The sequence below is a fragment of the Dendrobium catenatum genome, unplaced genomic scaffold, assembly GCF_001605985.2.
Source record: "Dendrobium catenatum unplaced genomic scaffold, ASM160598v2 fragScaff_scaffold_133, whole genome shotgun sequence".
Taxonomy (NCBI): domain Eukaryota; kingdom Viridiplantae; phylum Streptophyta; class Magnoliopsida; order Asparagales; family Orchidaceae; genus Dendrobium; species Dendrobium catenatum.
The window spans coordinates 6,204,596-6,216,822 of record NW_021318595.1 but is presented as its reverse complement, the minus strand read 5'-3'; the positions used below and the strand labels follow the sequence as shown (position 1 = coordinate 6,216,822).

At 33.6% G+C, this 12,227-nt stretch overlaps 1 protein-coding gene across 2 annotated transcripts; it reads right to left on the bottom strand.

The window, feature by feature from the left end:
* Window positions 1-330: 330 nt before the first annotated feature.
* On the bottom strand, window positions 331-11,550 carry LOC110114904 (Golgi SNAP receptor complex member 1-2). Of its 2 annotated transcripts, none has more exons than XM_020847945.2 (7): window positions 11,445-11,550; window positions 10,644-10,973; window positions 6,504-6,700; window positions 1,684-1,773; window positions 1,531-1,602; window positions 920-1,049; window positions 331-696 (listed from the first exon to the last, which is right to left on the bottom strand). In XM_020847945.2, the coding sequence occupies exons 2-7, from the start codon at window positions 10,777-10,779 to the stop codon at window positions 599-601; spliced, it is 723 nt and encodes a 240-aa protein (XP_020703604.1). In that variant the 5' UTR covers window positions 10,780-10,973; window positions 11,445-11,550; the 3' UTR covers window positions 331-598. The 2 variants fall into 2 exon arrangements, with proteins under 2 accessions (XP_020703604.1, XP_020703605.1); XM_020847946.2 differs by lacking the exon at window positions 11,445-11,550 and adding an exon at window positions 11,263-11,437.
* Between the last annotated feature and the right edge of the window lie 677 nt (window positions 11,551-12,227).

Below are 12,227 nucleotides of genomic sequence, written 5' to 3'. Positions count from 1 at the left end.
ATTTTAGGTCCAAACAAATGAGCCGACTCGAGTGGAGATTGATTTAATTAGCTAGCTCGTGATAATTTTGCATGAAAACCAATTAAAAATATAAAGTTGGCACCACCTAGCTCATGACCATGCATGAAGATCACTCCAAAGTTGGAATCTTGATGCATTCTTACATTGATGATGATCTCTTGAGCTTTAAGATTAATAATGATGGTGACTACTAAGCCCTTACACATGATGATGATCAGCCTTAAAGTTATTAATTTATTATGCAAATATAATATTTTTTTTTACTTATACAATCTTTAATGTGTACACTACATTTGGTGTGAATCTTAATTGCAGGAATAAGCAATTTAAACAATAAGTGCACCGTTACAAAATAATCAACTTCATTGGAAAAATAAAAATCTCTCCATAAATCTTTGCATTGCAGAATCCCTATGAACTAAAGCTAATAACAGATTCTATACACCATAGCAAGTCAGGAAAACAAGTTTTGATGCAGAAATTAGGTTTGGGCTGAGGGCAAGAAACCAAGAGCACATAAACAAATAATCTGCTCCCAACCTTTAATTTGTAGCAGAGAATGACTGAATATTTTCTATTATTTTGAAAGCCAGTAGATGATCAGAAATAGAGTGCAGGCTGCAATAACTGCTGCAAGGATGAGTGTGTCCTTTGAACGCTTCCTGCTGATTGCACCTTCAATAAAAATAATAATGATAATAATAAGCACAAATTGTTGATTAGATATTAATTACGGGATACAAATTATATTAGAATGTCCTGAACCAAATTAGATAAAAGATGAGTTTTAAAATCCAATGATTTCATCCATCGAGAGTAAAATCATTCTAACCTTACTCAAAAAATTTCTTAATTAATAGTGCTAAAACAAGACTATGAAGAAAAGATATTGGGATACCTAATAGGCCACGGATCTTCGGAAAATTATCGCCCAATTGCTTTACTTTACCCTGAACATGTCCAAAGAAAGCTCGTTGTGTACCCAGAACTGATCTTGTAGCTTGGGCCTGGTTTATAACTTCATCGATCTAAAAGAGAAGAACTTGGTCAATGGCAGACAAACTGTTACTAGAATGGAAATAGAAATATGTATAACTTCATCAATCTTAATTTTTATGTATGATTTATATATTATAATGCCGTAATCGCGCAGCATCCGTATCCTGTATTTTTAAGAATTGACATGTCTGTATCCGTATCGTGTCGTATCTGTGTCGCTGTATCCGTATCGGTGCAACATAGCCATTAAATAAACGTAACTATTATTTATACTTTGTACCATGCAACATTTTTCAAACTGTAAATTAGACAGCTTGGGTCAAATATATATCTATGATGGATTATTGCTTCTTGGCAACGATGCATTTAATTAATTAAAATGTTGGCTTTTGCCTGGAACCCCTGCAGTATACATAAATCTCAGGCAAGAAATTGATATAACTAAATTTAGTTGTATACCTTCATCATGGAAGTGTAATCAAATAATAAAAGCAAATAGCCGACTCTTACAAGGTTTATACTTCCATGAATTGATGCTCTTTCCCGTAAAAGGTGCATCGTTGGTGACATACTTCCAGATCCCTAAACAGAAAATAAAGTTTAGAAGTAGAAACAAAGTTTAATTTTGTGATATGATAAACTGGATCCAGAAGCTTGTATCACCTTCGATTCACTAATGTCATCTCTGACAGAGTTGAGTAGCTCAGAATGCTCCCTCATGGAATTCAAGTTTGATTTGGTCCGTCGAAACTCCTAAAATACCAAGGTCACATTCAAAGCCAGTCAGACGAAGGACTAAAAAAACAAGCCAAATTGGACTGTGCTTGTAGGCATGATACTATATCATAACTTAAATATGTGAAATGAAAATGGCGGGCCTAATGAAAAAGAAGTCACAAATGTAGTTGAGATACATTATTCTCCGCAACAAAGAAATAACATTGAACTTTATTTTTGAAGTCAGATAAAATAAGACGGGCAATCATATGGACATAACTTGAAAACCTTCTACGTATAGCCACATCAATTATAGATAAAAATCAATAATGCTCTAATTTGTAAGATTAATATCAACCTTCAAACATGTGCATGCTGAAGCTTTTTTAAGAGCAGCTCTCTTGATATATTTGCTAGCAACTAAATATAATATGTTATGAACAAAACGTGTATAATGATGCGCATATGGAATGGAGAAAGTCCATAAAATCATATCGGTTGCTAGGATATTGAATAATTATTTCGTCCATGCATCGTCAAAGATAACATAAAATGACTCCTGGGAAGCAACTCTAAGCACCAAAGAAATCTTCTTGGTTAAAGAAAAGCAATCTAAAGTGTGAGATAGGAAATAACAAACATTGCTTAAGCCACTTTCACGCAACGCGCAATCATTGTTCATCGTTTTGTCACATCCAATCGAATTGTGCAAGGGAGGTGCTATTTTAGTGAATTTGATACTCCTGGGGCGTCGATGTTGTCAGTTTTGTGAACAAGCGATATTTGAATGACTTTGATTGTGGTCAAGACGTTTCAATCTTGGTCCCCACGACGTGTTAGTTCGCCATCATCCTCATTGATCACGAGACACATGAAAGTCGACAATGTCAAAAGATGCACTCTGAGCACACAATGTGATCAATATAATTAACCACTTACTGCCCAAGGACTTCCAATTATGATATCACGACTCCATTTCTCTTATTCAAAATGAAGCAAGCTACAACTTAAAAATTAAACGACACATATGCCATCAATATTATTCACAATTAGATGAAATAAATCATGATTGCCAAAACAAAGATTATAATCAATTCTTTTTAGCATTTGCATATTAAATATTCAACTTAGTTCCAGACTTTCATAATAACCCAATATAATTCATCGACTATTAAAAATATCCTAATTTGATTCTCATGCCAAAAGTGTCATTCAAAGTTAACCCCACTAGTTAAATGTGGGGGTATTTTAGATATTAGGGAGTATGAGGATTATATTACTATTTTTATATTTTATCATTTATCATATTTATATAACTAGAAAATAAAAGTTGATCAACTAAACAATAAGAGTGAATAATTAATAAATGTGGTTAACTTCCATTTCATTTGTGTATCTATTTTAATATGATGAATGATAAAATATATAAAAATAATAATATAATTTCACATACACCCCAATACCTAAAATGCCCTCACATTTAATTGTTCGGGTTAACTTTAATTACTTCTTTTGGCATTGGAACCAAATTGAAATATATTCTAATGGCGGTGAACTATATTAAGTTATTATTAAAATTTGGGATTAAATTGAGGATTTACTAATAGTCAGGGAACTATTTTAGGCTTTTCCTTTTGTTATACTTATGCCATAACTTTGTAGTAATGGCCCAACTAGCAGGGTCATATTCCATAGGAGATATAAACCATCTGAGGTGAGGGAGCAAAAATCCTTTCTTAGATCTGCCTATCCATTAGCATTTTTTAATGCTAAGATAAACTCACATATGAGCTAATCTAAAGGAACCAAGTTTCTTATTTTCTATCCATATGTCCTTCTTTGTAAGTTGTTTAATATCAAGCATCCAACATGGTAAACTAAGGTGAATGAAATAAGTATATGTCATAATGCATATACACACGCATATGCAACCAATAAAATGAATATATTCCTATAATCACACACCACGTTCACTTGAGGGAGAGGATGAAGGGGGGAATTTATATGCATAAATGTAATAGCAAAAATTAGGTAATTAATTCATTTACTAAGTAATTTGTTGACTCATGCAAAATTCTAAATTGGATTATTAAATGAAATATGAAAAGGGAGGATTACAGAGTAAAGCCCTATTTTTAAATCAATAAACTTTTAAAAACTACAAAAACAATTTTTCTTAACATCAAAATTTTTTTGGTTAACACAACATGATCACGGGACTAGATCACGTTGGGTGGCAATATTTAATCATATGTAATAATTATTTATAGCATTAACAGTCACATCGATTTGCAACTAATATGTTTACAAGAAAAAAAATGTTCACGACATTATGAAAATAATTTTTTGCAAAGTTATTTGTTAAGTTTATGGATTTAAATAAAAGGCTTTCCTCCATTATTTATTGTATTTATATGTCATTTAATAACTCAATCTATATTATTGTATTTATATGTCATTTAATAACTCAACCTATAATATATATTTTATCTATCACTGTTTAACCCTTTTTTTAAAATTTATTTAACATTACATATACAGGTGGATTTGACCATGTTGGATACCCGATACAAATTAAATTCTACAAAGGACATTTAGACAGAGATCCAAAGATATTAATCCTCTGGATTAGCTTGCATGTGAGATCCTGTTATCTTAGCATGACTGATAGAAACATCTATGATGAGATAATTGCTCGTTCTCCTCGTATGAGTGACTTAGATTCAAACCTCTCTGTGGGACACAACCTTACCAACAAGTTCATTACTTAAAAGTTAAAACATATAGATTGCAATCTTCTAGAAAGAATTACTAATAATCTTAATTATGGTCGATTAGGATGTAGAATAACCAGCTACAAATAATGTTAAGAGCACATGTGCCATTCAGCTTATGAGCTACTATTTGTTACAAACATAAAGCAAATGAATGGATTCATGATTCCAGACTTGAGAGTCCTCCTCGGGTAATAAGTGATGCTCAGAGTGTTGACGTTTATCAGGCGATCCATGCAGCTATATTTGGTTATCATAACCTGCCACCTTGTTGGATCCAAGATACAACAGAGCATTGGGATAATACCATAAATATTTGTTGGATAGAGCGGCATGAGATGACCATCATTTTAAAAGAACTCCAAGCTATATTCAGTTTACTCATATTAGGGGATACTTACGAGGAATATGTTCACACGTTTTATAAGATTTTCAATTGTTGAATGACCGGTCAACATTGGAGAAGAAAATTATATATTCATCTAGACTACATAAAACCTTGGCTAATTATCATCACCTTTTAAGGGGCAATAATTGGCATGGACTTATTATTTTAAAAATATATACTGAGAGTCTTTAATGACAGGAACACGTGTTACTCATTGTAGGACTTCATAATGCCTTCAGTACTAGATTACCCTTGACTATGAAAATTGCGGGGTAGATGCTCGAGCCTGAGTTAGTGATGAATATGCACTCAATTTTAGCTCGGGGAATTAATGAGATGTTCTTCGTGGATTTTCTAGCTACATTATTTTGTTATTTTGTTTTTTCTGGGCAAAATAGTCTTTCTCATGGGGACTATTTTGCTGACAACTTAAATCACTCATGTAAAGACAATTTATTCTACTCAAGTTGTGCTAGCACAGATGCACCAAGTATTTATGAAAGTAAGCATGATGTCCAGCTCACATCAACACGACCTAGGGATCCCTTAGCATTTCTTGCATGAATGGGTACACATATAGGTTTTTAGTGCTTTTAACTCCTCAAATGGGATCACTTCAAGCTTGCTCATAAATCATGTATTAGAAGTTTTCCACCTCAATAGTATAGGAGTTCCATTTATTGACTCTATGATGAAAGATGGCAAAACTTCCTTACTTTTTAAAGTGAGCAATCATCCCATTGTAGTCTTTTTCATCATAAGGCCAAGCTAGCTTTGCTACACCGACATTCTTCAGTAATTTAATAATGTTATAACCTCAACAAGGTAGCACAATAGTCTGAGTTTACTCAGACTACTCTCTCATATCATTCCTAGGATTATTGACTACCATCGTTTGGGCTCGTTGTCACTATCTACCTGTCTCAAAGCAGCATCGTAGGGCCTTTCTTCTTCTTCAAGACGTGTTCATTTTTAGTTCCATTAAGGCAGACAACACAATTTAACAAAAGGTTTCACATCATCTTCAACAAAAAGAGGAAAAAATGAAATAATACAAAAAACAACAATTTGGAATGTAAATAATTTGGTTTAGAATGAGCAAACAACCGAAAAAGGATACAAGGATCCTTAAACAGTCTGGGTCTCTCTACCCATGCTATATTGCTTTACGGGAGATGATATATTATGAGACTCCTAAGATGTGGACAAAGTATATTCCCACTTTGGTGTTACATACAAAGAAAATAAAATGATTTCAGAAACAAATAAATCTCATAAGAGCAACATTATTAACAAAAATATCCATGGCTTTTTGGGTGATAAGTTATAGTCTACCACTTATTGTTGACCACAATTTGTTTTTACGCCCTCTGACCAATTTGCAAAATTTGTTTAGGCCTACCAACTTTGAATTTCAAATTTTGTAATGTTACTATTAGTGATCCAAAATGCATCCTCATTTTCATACATAACATAAATTCCATGTTTTCATTAGACTTAACTTTCTACATTTAACAAAAAAATCTCTGAAATAGACAGGAAAACACTTGCCAGGATAATGCTCAAAAGTAATGCAAGTATGAAAGTAAATTAACTGAAATTACCTGTGAGTACTCGTGTAATATGTCCCTGTGCCTTGCTAACTTTTGTGTAATAGATGTGGTTGATGCTGCAGATGCAGCGCAACGGCTCATGGAATCATTAATGTCCAGTAGCTTCTCTAACAAGGACTCTATCTCCATTTCCATAGAGGTCCATGATCTGTTCGCTCCAATATTAGGGGATCCATTATCCGTAATACCTGCAAGCATGAAAATTAATAAACTAGAAGATAGCTTTGATCTCCAACTGAAAAAATGCAAGATAACAACTACAAAGTGCCCAAATTAGACCAAACTTTCATTTTAATGTAAGAAAAGTGATATAAGTACATCCAAATAGCTTCAAACATGATAATAATATGTAGAAAATGAGAACTTTATTCTTAACAAAATTAAAGAAATCATACATGAATTCTCAGAAGGTTAAACCCAAATGCACATAAAAAATGGTTCCCCCCAAGAAAATCATAATGTTTGTAATATTAGTAGCATGCAAAGTTAAAATGAATGATGAAAAGTTTAAAAGCTGCACCAAACCAAAACAATTTAATGAATGGAAGCTATGCTAGGAGATATGGATTAAAGATATGGTTGTATTTATTTCGATGGGAAGAATGTATGGATTAAAGTTGTTTTAATCCCAGTATTCCACCAACCAGCTTAAATTTGGCTTTTGATTATGAGATTAATCTTGAATTTGGCTTGATTTATCAAATCTGAGAGGCAATTAAAATTTTACCAAATTGGACCAAAGGTTGATTATCAATTTGATGAGTAGAAGAGAGAACAAATGAAGAGTGAGAGAAATATGACAGAGGAAAAGAGACAACAACAACAACATCAAGCCTTTGTCCCACTATGTGGGGTCGGCTACATGAATCCCTTTTCTCCATTGAGTCCGGTTAAAAGTCAAATTATCATTTAAATATAATAAAGAAAGATCATTTCTAATATTTTCTAACCAAGTCTTTTTAGGTCTACCTCTACCTTTCTTAACATAAGTCAAATCTAATACCTTAACTTTCCTAACCGAGTCATCGGAAGGCCTCCGTTTAATGTGACCAAACCATCTAAGGCGACTCTCTCTAATCTTATCTTCCACTAAGCTACTCCAACCTTTTCACGTATATGCTCATTTCGTATCTTATCTCTAAGGGTCAAGCCACTCACCCACCTAAGCATCCTCATCTCTGCAACACTTAACTTAGTATTATGCTTCTCTTTTAATGGCCAACATTCGGCACCATAAAGCATTGCAGGTCTCACCACCATCTTATAGAATTTTCCCTTAGGTTTGAGGGGGACTTTTCTATTGCACAATAAGCCCGATGCATTCCTCCACTTCAACCATCAAACTTGAATTCTGCTGATAATATCCCCATCAATTTCACCATCACTCTGAACAATAGATCCAATATATCTAAAACATGTACTCTTATTAATGACTTGATCGCCCAAAGTCACAATCCCCTCACTAAGTCTATTGCTATTAAAATTACACTCCATATATTCAATTTTAGATCTACTCAAGTGAAAACCTTTAGACTATAAAGTTGACCTCCATATAATTTATAAATATTACATTTATAGTATAATTGCATAAATTATCATTAACAATATTAGCTTTATCCTTAGCTATTTGGCATTGATTTTAGCAATCCTCCTCCATTCAACTTGTTGACTGCTACTTGAAATGCAAAATCAATTATGCATAAATCATTTTGGATAACTTCCGGATTATATTTTCCAATTATGAAAAGATCATATTTTTTATTAATGAATACCACAATGAGGAAAAAGGGTTCCTAGGATCCATAAAGCACCAAGACACAGTGTTATAAAGTAGCCTAAACCATACAAAATTATGAATATTTTATTAATGATTCAACAATATAAGAATACAATTTACTTCTAAAAAATGTCACAACAGTAAAATATAATACTGTTTAAATTTTAAAAAGGGTGCGTTTTACTTGTTACCATCAACACTATGTCACTCCATGCATTTTGCTTTTTATTTTATAGCAACTTTTGACATTTACACTAGCAGGGTGTTCATTAATTGTATAGCCCTCGCATATATCTATTGTCTTTATAGGTTTTTCGCTGTTTTGCTTCCATGGTGGCCTTATACTAATCATTTTCCAAAGTAATTGATCATTTAGGGTCTTGCTGAAACCCCCTCATAACTTTTAGAGAAATTATGCTAATACTTATATACGTGAAGAACTGAAGATGAACAAAAAAACCACATTGCATTTTAAATTGATAGATTAAACTATCAAAGTTGTCGTAAGACATAACACTCAAGTAAAAATGAAAAAGAAAATGGAGCTAGATTTTCATAAAGAAATATAATAGTACATACTTTCAAAAGAAAACTTGTACACATAACATATTTAAACCAATAATTAATTCAAATACTAAATTACTCATCCTTAAATTCATCATGATTATCATAAACCAAAATAGATTCATCTTCTTCATCGTTATTATCTCACGCATTATAATCCTCTTCATCATCCTAATCATTTCTTGCTTGTTTGAAAATTAAAATGATGATTCATTTTCGTGTCCTTTAGATCTTGAAACTTGTATTTTCTTTTATAAACACCATTAGAAAAGTTCCCTAGGTCAACTCCTCTTCACCAAACACTAATTCATCAACTTCATCTAGCACATCATCCAATTTTCATGTTAACCCTTCATTAACATCATCTATGACATTCAAAGAAATTGGGTTAATTATCTCATGACACTATTATCTCTAACTCAAGGCCTTGTTATATTCACATAGATAACATGCTTAGGGACACCATGATCTATCTTACATCGTCTTTTGTTATTAAGCTTAAGCAAATATTTACTAAAATAATTAAAATTTTACAATCAATATAAACTTTTATATTGTGCTTGCATGTTAGTATACACTCTCAATTATATTCGCATCTAGATGAATAGCATGAAAGGTGATGCAGTCCACCATCATCAAAAGGATTTCACGCATTAATTTTATTTTATTGTTATAATATATTGTCGTGAATAATTTCTTATTTAAGAGGATTTCATGCATGACGACTTCTATTATTTGGAGAATACCTCTCAACAGCTTTCTTTCATTAGTTGTTTCTTTGTTGCTTTAAAGCCCACTATATAGATAGGAGTAGGGCGTAAAAGTTCTACTTAATGATAATGAATGTTTATAATACAAGCTTACAAAGAATCCCTCTTCTGCTCCTATAATGGATGACAATCATACTCTCTCCATTTCTCCTTTTTCTTTTATTCTCAGCTCTCAGCTCCCTCAATCTTTCTCGTAGTAACAATTTTAACCTATCCCTCTTACTCTCAACCCAAACCTCTTATATTCCCCTCGAGCGATCATGACCAATAAGGAATGATACAAAAGTTCTCTCTTGACTTGGAGTTCTCAAACTTGAAGATTTTCTCACTTTTGCATTTGCCCCAACTGTATCAAGGCAAAACATTCCTTTCACGCTGGTGTTAAAAGGACCTTGGCTTCCTCTTATTCGTTCATCAAGTAACCTACCACCATCATCATAAACCCTAGCCAAAACTCTCCACAAACACCTAGCCACCAACCCAACCCCCCAACACGTGTCCATCACTACACAAAAGACACAATCAAACAACCCAGCGCCACTCCCTTCGTATGAAATGAATTCTATGTCGGAAAACTACTACTGATCATATCTTTCCTCATTTACTTGGCAGAAGCTTACTTTAAACTAAACTTTAATAGTTTTCTCAGATTAACTCAGATTCTACATTTGATTGCTAAACAGTTTTATAAAGCCTACTTCATGGAAAAAGTATAAGGAAAATATAAACATATAATGACAAATTTGGAAGAATGAAGTTGATTTTTGAAATATGTGATTCTGTTATTTGCGGGTCGCAAACTATTTGGTATGGAGTAGCCGATTTAATCTAACAATTTACCAGCGACAGAATGGTCTCCCAAACGGCTACATTAAACATACAATGTGAAGCAGCGGCAGATGAAAACCAGGAAACTATGGAAGAGGGAGAGTTTCGGATCCCAATTCTAGCCACATCAAATTCATCCATACACTAACTTGTAGATCAGATCTGTTAGACGGAAAGCGAAGGGCGAAATACCTGAAGCGTGCGTGAATCTGGCCGCCAGTTTGGCATAGGAAGAGAGTTTGATGTCAAGATCTCCCTCGATCTTCCTTGCCTCTTTCCTTAGTTCCTCCCAACCGGATTCCTGAAGCTCAAGACTCGAATCCATCATCACTGCGTCCTCTTCCTCTTCTTAGACCTATATATTCCTAGGTTTACCCTCAGCGGCGGCCGTGATGGAGTTTTTGGCTCCAAGGACGTCCCGAACGAGTAGTGAACTGGAGATGCTGCGGTACGAATCTTCGCTTTCGCCCGCTCTTCTAATGTTCTAGTCAGTAGCAGATTGTTGCCCCAAGTGATCCACACCTGCAAGACGAACGGCAATCCACTATTTTAAGAACGATCTCAATCGATATTAATTAATAATTAAGTAAAAAAAAGTATTTAAAATTTTTTTTAGAGTTTTTTGGATACAGGATTTATGCAGTATTTGAGCAGGTTTTATGCTAAATCCTGCCAAATATGACTAGGCAACAAGCAAAATCTTTTTGCTCGTTGAATCTCGCAGCAAGCTAAATCCTCCGTTTCGCTTTTTTTTTTTTTTTTTTCCTAAATCCCGGCTTTATTACTAAATCCGGGAGTTCGGTGGATTTACGGGATTTGGCCGAAGAAGCGCGCGAACGGAAGAAATATGGCTACGCAACGAGCAAGCTCGCCTCGTCGCCGTTGCTTCCGATCAAACAGACGAACGGCGAGGAGGTGTGAGTTCGGATCCGACAGGAATGAACGCCGTCGAAGGAGGCGAAGAAGTTATTTAGCGACCGTTCGAAACTCTACCTGTTACGCGAAGGAGGCGACGTCGAAGAGCAACGAACAGTGGCGAAAAGCAAACCTAGCAAATCTGCGGCTATAGTAGGAAGACCGCGGAACAGGAGAACAGACCGAAATATAGCATAGTAATAAATTAATTTAATTAAACTTTTAAGAATATAATGTAATTAATAAATAACTAATTTCTTAAATTATTTGATAATTAACTTTAATTTTAATTAAGAATACATTGCAATTAATAAATAACTAATTACATCAGTTACTAGCTACAAATAATTTCTAAGAACAACTTTTTGGCTTAATTAATGTACAAATTGAAATATAAAAAAAAGATTAAATACATAAGTTAACACATTACAATCAACTATATTAAATTAAGCACCTGCATTTCTCGATTACTACTACCGACCAACGGCAACACAACGAAATACGAACAACGAAAAGAGTGACTACAAATTAGTACTTCTCATTAAGTAACATATACATGTATGTTTGGAGTTGAATTTGAGTGGGAGAAGTAAAACTCAAATTTATACTAAAGATCTTATTAATATGCTCTATTTAAAAGCCTCCGTCTCTTGCCTTGACACAATAACTTTTTCATACATTTCTTATAAAATGTCCAAAATAAAAATTTTCTCGATTGAATCCCATGGACAATAAAGAATAACATGTTTAAGATCAAATGATGGCCTTTCAACAACAGCTAAAGTCCCAGCTTCTCTTTCATGTTGTATCTCATGATACCACATACGAAGAAAAAGAGCGTCAACCATATTATAATCTTGT

Bases quoted from the DNA above. Each gene is read 5' to 3' on its own strand.
- LOC110114904 (XM_020847945.2), bottom strand. From the start codon at position 10,779: ATGATGGATTCGAGTCTTGAGCTTCAGGAATCCGGTTGGGAGGAACTA. The intron at 6,701-10,643 runs GTATTTCGCCCT...TCATGCTTGCAG, and splicing joins CAGATTCACGCACGCTTCAG to GTATTACGGATAATGGATCC. The intron at 1,774-6,503 runs GTAATTTCAGTT...TTGGTATTTTAG, and splicing joins TATTACACGAGTACTCACAG to GAGTTTCGACGGACCAAATC.